General features: G+C 31.8%; 1 protein-coding gene across 1 annotated transcript; it reads left to right on the forward strand.

Annotated features, from left to right (window-relative positions):
* The first annotated feature begins 1,139 nt into the window (after window positions 1-1,139).
* LOC111383171 (U-box domain-containing protein 25) lies at window positions 1,140-2,552 on the forward strand. Its single transcript, XM_023007250.1, has 2 exons — window positions 1,140-2,044; window positions 2,122-2,552. Exons 1-2 carry the CDS (start codon window positions 1,217-1,219, stop codon window positions 2,350-2,352), a joined length of 1,059 nt encoding a protein of 352 aa, XP_022863018.1. The 5' UTR covers window positions 1,140-1,216; the 3' UTR covers window positions 2,353-2,552.
* Window positions 2,553-12,337: the final 9,785 nt, after the last annotated feature.

The raw sequence follows: 12,337 nt of genomic DNA on the forward strand, positions 1-12,337 counted from the left end.
ATATCACAAAAGTACCAAAAACATTGAAACAAAAGATATGTCAAGTGTCAATCCAGATTTCCACCCAACATCGAAACATTCAAAATACTTGAAATTTGAACTTTAAAAGCAAAGGAAGATGACAAATATTAAACTGGAACCCTAAATAATTTTTTCCCTCAATATTAGTGTTAGCATGTATAACATGTGCATATATGCATCACTAATAGGAGATGTATACAAAAAGAGAAAATTAAAAATTATGGTATGAAATTGTAGAAAGTATGGGAAAAACATTTCCAACCATAACACAGCTAGAAATTATTCAAAACGTCCAAAAAAATTACAGAATATTACAAGGATTTTTACCCCTTTCTAATTCAAACTTTAGCTCTTATTTTGAACCCAGCAAAAAACTCCATTTTTTCGTATCTCATAAACCCTTTACAGCTGAAAATATTACAAAAATTGAGTTAAAAAAAAAAGATTTTTCTCTCTTGGATCGAGGCCCGTAATCAGCGAAATGAGAGAGAGTGAGAGAGTTAGGGTTGTTTGAATGAGAGAAATAAGATTCATCTATTTTTTTTTCAGCTTTTCATCACTAACATTGACAAGATTTTTGTACAATTTCTTTGGATCAAATCTCATTTAATTAGGACATGTAGGAAATTTGAAATTATTTTTAGGGGCAAATATATATTAAATTGACATTCTTACAATGAAAGAAGAAGAAGAAGAAGAAGAAGAAGAAGAAGAAAAAAGTGACATTTTTGTGAATGTCTTGGGAAAAATTGACATCCCCTATAATTTCCTCTACTTAATTTTTAAAAGAATAGAGTTGACATTTAATTTTTGAAATGATAAGTTAGAAACTAGAATTACGCCATTGTTTGAGCTTCTTTTTTTTTTAAAAAAAAAAAACCAAAATACATTATTTAATTGTCATTTGACGTCATTTCAATTATACATTTTTTAATAAAATAATATTACACGTAAACTTAATTTTTTTTTTTTAAACCACATTCTCCATCGTAATACCATTGCAAAATACATTGAAACAAATGTTAGGTATAATCTCCTCTTAACATTAATCGAAACTTCAAAAAACGTCACGATCATCGCCAGTCTTAAGTATAGGTGAGAACACCCATAACAGTCAATATATAGTGAATGACTGTGGGCTGAACACAACAGCTGTGTATATCCTGGAAACTAACGCCTTTACTGTTTTTCCGCCATGAAAACTCAACAACCCAAGCTCAAATCCACCCCACGTCCACTCTTCTCCTGTGCTTTTTTCCGCCACTGCACTCAGACTGCACTTAGTCCCACCACCTCCACTCCGCCACCGCTTCCGCTCTCTAATTCTGAAGCGCCGCCTCCGCCTCCGCAAGAATCTCCACCACATCAAAAGCCTCCGTCCCATCCGGAGTCCTCCTCCTCTTCTTCCTCAAACACCTCCCAAAGCTTCACTCAATGGAGGTTCCCACTTCCTATCTCGCCTGTATCCCACCATTTACAATCGCAGCCAAGACTCGAACCCGACACCGTGCCATCTAAGGGTTTGACAGCTAATAAGATAAACAGAGCCGAACAAAATTCTTCTCAGCAGCCGCCGCCGCCACCTCCACCGCCCCTTTCAAATGCCAAGTTAGAAGAGCTTTTCCACGTGGCTGAGCTCCAATTCAGTACTGGGTCGAATTCTGATCGGGTCAAGGCAATGTACACGCTTGAGAGGTCACTTGTTCCAAACCAATGCGCCGCTGCCGAAAGCAGCGACACAGTGACGTGCCCGGCAGCAGTGATGACTGGGGTAGTAGCATGTTTGAGAGAGAGAGTGGCACCGAAGCCGGCGAGCAAAGTTTTACTGGCACTTTGTCTTGCTGAAGTTAACCGAAGGGTGGCGGTGAATGCGGGAGCCGTTGGTGCAGTGGTGGAGGCGCTTGCAGACTCCGAAAATGCGGTGGCGGAGAGGGCATTAGCAGCATTGGAATTGCTATGCACGCTGGAGGAGGGGGCGGCGGAGGTCAGAACTCACGCTCTAGCGGTGCCAATGATGGTGCAGGTTAATTACTTCTCTATGTTTCATAATTACGTGGATTCATGAGATTGAATTTTTTATGTGGATTCTGATATATTCAGGTTATGGGGAAGACGGAAGGGAGGGCGAAAGAATACGCTATAAGCGTATTGGCAGTGATATACGGTGGCGCCGACGAAGGCGAGGGTTTAGCACCCGCAGAGGAGGTGGCGCGTGCCGTTATGTTGGCAATGCATGGTAATTGCAGTACTAGAGGGAGAAGAAAAGGGGCCCAGCTTCTGAAGACTCTGCAAAGTAACGGACGGGTAGATTTGACAGAAGGGGGAAGATGAACGTTCTTGATTTGTCAGAATCTTTTGGTTTGACTCAGTCAAAGTGGTCCAATGAAGCAATAACACAATGCCATGCTAGCTTTTAGATTGCACCAGCACACACTTTATAATTACCATCTTTTTCTTTTCATTTTAAATAAAAGTAGTAGTAATTGTTTAGATTTCTACTCGTGACTAATAAATTTTGGATTATATGTCAATGTTGTTATTACGTAATTTAAAAGTGAATTTAAGTTACAACCAAATATGCTTTTAATCATGTATTAGTAATTGAGATAACACTTCTATGCGAAAAAGTGAAAAATTACCCAAACTTTATATATAAAGTATAGGGTAATTAGCACAAAACGTTCCTATTTTTCATAATTTTTGTGGAAAATATTCATACTTTTCATTTTTTGGCGCATTTCATTCCTACTTTTACCTTTTATTGTGTAAAACATCACTTTCATCATTTTTCTCAATAAAAAGCTATAAAATGACTAATATACCCTTTTATTTAAACAAAAAAAATAAAGAACTAAATGCAATCATAGTTTCAAATAAATAAATAAATAAAATCTCCACCTCCACCTCCTCTTTTGAACTTTTTTAAAAATTTGAATTATGATTGCAATTAGTTCTTTATTTTTTTTAAATTTAAATAGAAGGGTATATTAGTCATTTTATAACTTTTTATTGAAAAAAATGATGAAAATGATGTTTTTCACAAGAAAAGGTAAAGATAGGGATGAAATGCGCAAAAAACGAAAGGTAGGAACGTTTTCCACAAAAATCATGAAAAGTAGAGACGTTTTGTGTTAATTACCCTAAATTATACTATTTAAAAGTAAGGAGGATTAGCTTAAATTCAAAATATTTCCAAATCAATTCACTGTGCATCATGAACCCTTATCTTCACAAATCCCTTATATGAAATCTTCCCGAACCCTTCCAAATGTGAAAGGAGTTAATTAGGAAAACTACACAGATTAGCGTCGAGAGGTTCATTGACGTGGTATCTATCCATCCCCCTCCGCTGCCTTCATCCAACCTTGTCTCCATTGTGTGTAGCGACACTCAATGCAGCACACAATTTTGGAGGTGCTTGATAGTGGTTTTTGATAATTTGAATGTAGTAGAGTGGTGGCCGATTTGGGTAGTATCGACGGCAGTGGAGTTTTACTTGTAACAGATTAGGTTGATAATGTGGAGGTGGAGGTGGTCATGGTATTTGTTGATTGTAGATGTTTGGTCTAGGTGCAAGTGGTGGTGGTGATGGGGTGGAGGAGAAGCTGGTGAATTCAAGATGGAAGCAAAGGTGGTTATGTGGATTTGTGGAATTCTCACATGTTTTGTGATTGTATGTAACTTTGTGACTATTATATGTTAACTGTGACCATCTTTGTTCATTGTGATCAGTTGTGATCAAGTCTGTTTTCATTGTAGTGGTCTGTAATCAGCTTTATATTAATTGTTACTATATGTAACCAATTTAACAGTTACTTGCTTACATACAATCAAAGTTTAGATTGACCCGATTATAGACAGTCACACCGAAACAAATTTGATTACAGTTAATGTAATACAAGTCTAGTAAAAAACAATAATAACTTACATAGACATGGTCACAAACAATAAAAACTTGTACAAATCAGATAACAAACATCCACTATTAAACGAAAGATAGTCACATACATTACAAAACACAGTCAGTATTCACCCTTAACATCATCACCATGATTATTTTAATTACTGTTATTTCCACGAGGGCCATCCGCAAACTCCGATCTAGAAATTGTAGTGCATTTGCTAGTGCTGGTGACAGTATTGTAACTTCATACATTAATTTTGGCTTGAAATTGAAGATTTAGGGAGAGATTTTAGTGATTTTGGAAATCAAGAGAATATAGAGAGAGTTTTAAAATTTAATTGTGAGAGGAGAGTGATAAATATCTGTGATTTTTTAGGATCTATTTTAAAATATATTTTTATCTTAGTTTAGATTATATTATCTTTATATTATTATATTACATTTACCACCTGATTTTTGTAATTATTTTATAAGATCGTTAGTTATGAAATGTGATTCTAGCAGTCTAATACTTGTATATTTTCCCTACTTCAATTCTCAAATCTTGCATTTCTAACCTTCTGTTTAATTGAAAATTACATCAATTCGTCCAATTTTTACATTACATTTGCATAAAATGATGAGTCCTCTCTATAGGTAAAATTAGCACTTGATTCCTATTCAATTTTTTGTTAGCTACTAATTGTCAATATTTTTGGGTTCTTCAACAAATTATCTTAAAATTTTGTTTAAGTGTCATGCTATGTACATTACTATTTGGAGTCATGAATTTGTCATGGATTTGATACAAAAATGGAGATATGGATCCAATGATTTACAAGGTTTCTATTTAACTTTTTATTATTTTTTTATTGTTCTTAAATTTATTTGATTCAAATGAAAAATAGTATAAAGGTCAAAATAAATAAATAAATAATCTTGGGATAGAAATATATCAAATTAACATGCATGGATGCATTATCTTTTATGCTATCCTTAATATATAACATGGTATTATCTTCTTTTATAATGCTAATCACTATTATTGAAATAAAAAATATTTTATATTAATCACCTGCAGGAGTGGATAAGTATTAAAAATGAGTGATACTATTTATTAGATTGCTAGTGAGGTTTCAATTAAGTGATTGGGTAATCGCACAATTGAAGTCATAATTTGAGAATTACCGTCACATTATATCTGAATAATTTGACAATTCTTGACACAGATTTTAATACATCAATCGTCATTGAAATCAATAATTTCATATTAATTGGGTATGCTGTTCTAATTAACTGAATTTTATGTTTGTGTATTGTTTTAACGTTCTAATCAATGATCGATCAATATATGTTGCTGGAACCGTGTGAATCGATAATAATCAGACAATTCAAGCCGGTGTAATTCATATAATAGATCACGTTAAAAACCTTTGGCATATGAATAAATGCTCATGTATGTGACCCGTATCGATAGTTACGTTCACGAGTAAAATATGTAACTTGTATGTATACAATGTGATTGTGTGAACTGTATGAACATTCTTGTGACTATCAGTGATTGTGTTGTGACTATAACAAAGAGTCGATGACCTGATTTATTTTATTAAATGACTTGAATTCAAAATATGTTACCTGCATTTTAAAAAATTAAAATGGTATTCTGATGCACATTATTTAGTGGATCATATGTAATTGAATATTGTTTTGTGTTATAAGATGTATACGTACTTAATTCATTTTGATGTATATGATCGTGAATTGATATGTGACCTTTATGTATCCAATTTAATCTAATGTAATGTGCAAAAGGTTGTGACCATTAGTGCTCATGCTGTGTAATTTAATATGAAAATTTGACATGATATATGTGACTTGCATCTATTTGATTTGTGACCAAAAATACGAAACTGTGACATGCGTATGTTGTGACTTAGAACTATATCTGTGATTGACATTATTTAAGCTGATTTTGCAGAAATGGTATATCTTCACTTTTGTTTGTTGAATGGATCATGGCTATTGTTAGTGTTGATCGATCGTAATTACAGGCATATAAAGCTTGTGGATACAGTCATGACAGAGTTTGATTTGGATCCTGCTAAGATGGCAGTCACAATGAAGTATGTATTGGATAGTGATCTCATAATCAAGAGTGGCAATAATGTGTGGTCGTACATGATGTTGAAGGATATGGATCGTGACCCTTCCAAATGTCCAATAAACATTAAGGTCACAACTGCAGATAGCGAAAAACAGCTTGCCATGGTACCAATTGGTGCACAATCTAATGAACAGGAAATTTCATTACTGGATATGTCATCAAATATATGTGTAGCAATAGTAGAACCATCATGTCATAATTTTCAACATGAAGTCATGGTTGTATCGTCACTGATGCTATGGATGTAGAAAAAGAAAAGATTTTTTGTGACAAAAAGATTTTGAAGCTAAATAAGTCCTTTTATGCAATTTTAAATATATTTGAATATATGGTTGTTTGATTGGACAAGAAAAATCATCTTGCCAAGTGTTCACGTGACGAGTATAATTGGATATGCAGATAATCAAAATTGGCAAAAATAAAGATGTTTAAAATTAGACATATTGTGAAAGGTCGCACATATGCTTTGAATATCGTTTTAGGAACTAATAGGGAAATAACAAAGTAAGATGTGTTATCTTGCATCAAATACAAGTAAACTTTGTTGCGTACTATATATACTCCAAATATCTCATATTTCTATGCAAATCAATTTTAATTAAACAAAATATTAGTTCTAAAAATTTATCTAACGATCTCAATAAATAGTATAGATATCTTTACATGTTATGCTAAATTATCGAATTTTACTGTGTTCTAAATCTAAAAGTCAACTCTCTATTTTTAATAGATTCACTAAATCATTGAATAATTGGCCAAAGAATTCAAAACATTAATTTCATAAATAAAATCAACACATGTACATTTAAGGAACTAGAATCTTGAATACAAGATATAAAGGGTCACACATACATTACACCTTAGCTATGAATTTAGTTACTCATAATGATAAAAAAAAACAAAAAGTATAGAGTTCATAATCGGGTTTTGAAATCTTGATCTTGAAAATAATTGGATTTTGCACCAAGACTCTTCTTCAATCTCAAAAGTCTTCAATCCTTAGCTTTTGCTCTTTGATCTCGATAATAAAATTTTCAAACCTTAGCTTTTGCTCTTTGATCTCGATGATCATGAGGTTTCTCTCCCCCAAATTGTGTGTAACTCTTCTTGCCAGGTTGAATTCTCTTCCAAAAAGTGGCCTTTAAGTTGGTATTTATTCATTCTTTTTAAATCATTGAAGAGTATGATTAAAATTGGGCTTTTTAAAAGATGAATCAAACTTGGAAAACTCTAACTGTACGTGAAGCGGTGCCTAGGCGCTACGACTAGGTGCTTGGGCACTGAGTTTCGAGAAAAAATTCAGCAATGTAGCGCTTGGGTATTGAGGGATAGCGTCTAGGTGCTGCTATCAGTTTCGGTTGCACTGCACAACATTTAATCTTTTTATCATAACATTTTTCCTAATTCCGATTAAGGCAATTCAAAGTGCATTAGAAAGCTAATTCAAATAGCTACAATTTTGTTTCAGATATCATTTTCCAATTCAAATATTTTCTATGTCAAAAATGGATCTCAATATGAGAATAAAAATTTGAAGCATGACCTTTTTAGTTGGAAATTGATGTGTGATTATACTTTGACTATATTTAATATCTTTGACTTTTTCTTTAGCTAGTTAACTCCTAACATTCTCGACTGGGGTCTGATACAACTTTTGAGTATTTGCACTTTAGTCCCTAAACTTTGAAACTCATATAATTTTGCCCTTTTTTCCTAATTTTTGCTTCTTTGTTTCAATTTCACTTTTAATCATCGAGTTTCACATAATAAACGAAATATAAAATAAAATAGGTTGTAATTGTTGAAAAGAAGTATTTATACTTTTTGGTCTAAATAAATGTATAAAACACACTTATCAAACACCTCCAAACAAACATTTGTTTGTCCTCAAACAAAGCTATAACCTAACTCAACAAACACACAAACATGCAAATGTTTTGGTTAGATACATACCGTTTTATCATAGGATGGGAATCATTGTATTAAATCTATAAACAGCTTCAAAGTTGGATTACCAAAATCAATATCTACTTTTCCAATGTAAAACTAATGTGTGTGTGTGAAGAATTAAGTAAAATACTATAAGTTCACAAGTTGTTTCAATTTTCGACATTCGATGGTCAAATTTTTACTTTCATCACTCGTAAGATTCACACATCCCCAAATTTATTCTTTTTTACTCTTTTTCCCAATGTGTGATCTAAGGCTGAATCTTTATACTAGCTCCTCGCCATCTTTCTTTTAAATGGATCTCAAAAATTGTAAGTCAATATTTCAACAAAATAAGGATTCTCCAAATTTTGATTGCTTCAATTTCCAAAACTCAACTAAATTAATAATCTCTTGTCAAAGATCTAATTCTTTCAAATAAATGTTCGGAACTTTATCAAAGCATGTAATAAGTAAATATATAATCATTACTTTTTTATTATCTTATGTGCAGATTTTCCCCATTAAAATTTCTGTATGATCCTTGTAACGAATTTTAGGCCAATGACTCTCAAATTAGATGATCACAAGACATCAAGTTTTTAGATATCTTTGCAAGCTTAATTACTTTAGTCATAAATGTTACAAAGAGACGTTTCACAATAAGATAGCTTTTCTCTCTCTTTTCTTTCCCCCTCTTTTTTCTCTTTTTTTGCCATGATTAGTGCCATGTCTCTAATTAAACACTAATTCTCAAAAATCGACTTCTAATTTAAGATTTTTACCTAATTTTCATCATATTGATTTTAGATAGTTTACACAAGAATTTATAACAAATGAAATCTCCATTCATATCCATATTTCAATATAATAGTAAAATCATCCCCCAAACTATTCTAAATTTCGTCGAAGAATGTATATTGTAGTAATTTTTGGGTTTAGTATCAAAAACCTACTATTTCAACCTATCAAGTATATGAATCAACTCATTACTTTATAATGATAAACTTAATTCATGTACGCAAATAATATCCAATTTTACACGATAAGAATCAATTAATCTAAGCATATAAAATATACACAGTTCATAAATTATCATATAATTCCAAATATATTTGTTGACAAAGTTACCTGAGACACACAAGCACACAATAAACAAGAAAATATTCTTGAATTTTTTTTTTCAATATTTTCAATTTTTTTATATAATAAGGCCCCGTTTGAATCCCATTTTTCTCAAAAGATATTTTTCTCTCTCTTCTTTTGAACCACACATTTTTCATTAAAATAATATTACACGTAAATCAAAATTTTTTTTATCCACACATTCTCCATCAATCTACATTTTAAAATTCATTTTCCCATAAAAATGGGTCTCAAACACCCTCTAAATAAGTAGAAACACACAATCACACAAAAGTAATACAACTAAAAACTCAATATTTTTCACCCCCAAATTTAAAATAGACATTATTCTCAATGTCATAAAACATGAAAAGGCATGAAAGAAGGAAGAAGGTACTCCCCAAATTTTCTTTCTAATTTTGAGGTGGCTTGTTGGATCAGTTCATTTCTTTCTTTGTTAAGTTGCCTCTTACTTGATATCCATGTACCTTAGAAAGATAAAAGAAGACAAATATGAGAGTCAAGAGAGTTCTCCTGCTTGATATCCATGTACCTTTGAAAGATAAAAGAAGAAAAATATGAGAGTCGAGAGAATTCTCCTACTTGATATCCATGTACCTTTGAAAGATAAAATAAGACAAATATAAGAGTCGAGAGCAATTTAAAGGCAATATTGTAGCATGTATGATAACCTTTTTTTACGTCATCGGAACTTTGAAAAATGTGCCCCATATATTTTCTATTTTTTTGATTTAAATATAAGATTTTTTTAGTAGGCTTAATATAGATATGATAACCCTCTTATTGAAACAAAAACATGTCTAAAACTAATGTAACTTAATAAACTATAGACAATGTAAATACAGAAAGCATTATAAATAAAAGGCTAAAAATTGGGTTACCTCCCAATAAGTCTTAAATTTAAAGTCTCTAGCCAGACTTTTGCACAAGTATTTCATGGCACTTTAAATATGGCTTTAGAGGTCTTGCTTAGCTCGCTCAATTTGATTTTGTTCCAAATTTCACAAGTTATCCAAAATCATACTTTGCACTTTTCAGTATATGGTATGATTTGTCGAAATTACCCAGTTCGAACTCAATTAAAAATATTTTGATCTTCTCATCATCTTTAATCATAAAATCAATGAAGTTGGAAGTTCGCATGCTAATTCCATCTTCTTTGAATGCTACTAATTTATTTAGCTCCTTCGTGCTTAATTTATTCATTCTATATGTTCATCTTTTTTAGTTGTAATTCCTCGGGTTGAATGATGAATGGATTCTCCATTGGCATGTTATTTGACTCATCCGAAATTATGTGATATTCAATCCTTTTATATTTTTGCATGATGATGTCTCCTGTAACTATTTCACCACAATCATCTTGTTATTCATATGAACCATCAAAGATATCTTTCCACACTTCCACTGGAGTTGCCAATAACAAGCAATTTTTAGTATCATGAAATGTACGACAATATTCACATGTTGGTCTAATCTCTTCATAAACAATTGATTTGATATTTAATCCCTTCGACCAACCTTCCTTATCAAATATGATATGTTGATTGTATCCCCACTTTTTAAGTTCTTGTCTAAAAAGGAATTATGCAAAGAGCATGTCACCTCATTTAAATTTTGACCTTTTGCTTCTTTTAATTCCCTGTCGATAGAGCAAAGAAAAACAAGTAGATCAATTGAAAAAAAATAAAAATAAAAAGATAAAAAAGTCAAACAAAAGCAAGAAATAACCAAAACCAATATTAAATAAAAATAGTCATCGACAACAGCACTAAAAACTTGTTATCGATTTTTATATGTAGTAAGTGTACGGATCGTAACAAGTAATAAAATGGACCTAAGAGTCCGGATATCGTTCTCACAAGAAATACTATTTAACAATTGGTTCAATTATTCCTATCTTTAATTTGATTGAAAACAAATAGTAAGTTTTGTGATTGGTATCTAAATTATTCTAACTAAACTAAATTATCTACTGTACACAACTTATCGAATTTGGGTGGTTTTAAAACAATGAATATGGATGTGAGGGCTTACAATTTTATATATGGATCCTCTTTATCGCCAATCAAGATTCATTATAGTCGTAGTGTTCACTCGAATTCTTCTAGAGTAATCAATTTACCTCTCTCGAGTTTTCATTGAGTCTACTTAATTAATTTAATCTCATATCTCTATACGAATCAATTTTTGTTAAATGAAATATTAGTTCTAAGAATTCATCTAAGGATCGCAATAATTGGTATAGGTATCTCTACATTTTATACTAAATTATCGGATTTTACTATGTGGTTTAAATCTAAAACTCACATTTCAATTCATAATAGATTCACAAAATCATTAAATAATTTGCCAAGGAATTCAAAGCATTAATTTCATGAATAAGATGAACACGTGTGCATTTAAAGAATTAGAATCTTGAATAAGAGAAACAAAGAGTCACACATAGATTACATTGTTTGTCTTAACTATAAATTTAGCTATTCATAATGATGATAGAAAAACAAAAAGTATAGAGTTCATAACCGGCTTTTGAAATCTTGACCATGAAAATAATTGGATCTTGCATCAAGAATATTCTTCAACATCAGAAGTCTTCAAACCCTAGCTTTTGCTATTTGATCTTGATGATTATATATGTTTATCTCCCCAAATTGTGTGGAACTCTTCTTGCCCGATTGAATTCTCCTCCAAAAGTGGCATCTAGATTGGTATTTATTCCTTTTTTATGTCATTGGAAGAGTTTGATTGAAATTGAGCTTTTAAAAGATGAATCAAACTTGGAAAACTCTAATTGTACGCGGGCATCGCAACTGGGCACCTGGACACTGTCGTTAGCTTCGGTTGCACCGCATAGCATTAGTCTTTTCATCACAACTTTTTCTCTCAATATTCGATTGAGGCAATTCAAAGTGCGTTGAAAAACTAACTCAAAGGGAAACAATTTTGCTTATGATATCTTTTTCCAATTTGAATGTTTGCTATGTCAAAAATGGGTTCCAATATGAGACTAAAAATTCGGAACATAGCTTTTTCGATTGAAAATTGATTTGTGATCATACTTTGATTATATTTAATCTCTTTGACTTTTTTTTGTCCAATTGACTCTCGAATCTTCATTATGAGGTCTAACACAATTTTTGAGTATTTTCACTTAGTTCCCGAACTCTAGATCTCTTACAATTTAGCCATTT

Source organism: Olea europaea, unplaced genomic scaffold, assembly GCF_002742605.1.
Source record: "Olea europaea var. sylvestris unplaced genomic scaffold, O_europaea_v1 scaffold262, whole genome shotgun sequence".
Lineage (NCBI taxonomy): Eukaryota > Viridiplantae > Streptophyta > Magnoliopsida > Lamiales > Oleaceae > Olea > Olea europaea.

Coding starts and splice junctions, on each gene's coding strand:
- LOC111383171 (XM_023007250.1), top strand. CDS start 1,217: ATGAAAACTCAACAACCCAAGCTCAAATCCACCCCACGTCCACTCTTC. Junction 2,045..2,121: donor CGGTGCCAATGATGGTGCAG/GTTAATTACTTC, acceptor TGATATATTCAG/GTTATGGGGAAGACGGAAGG.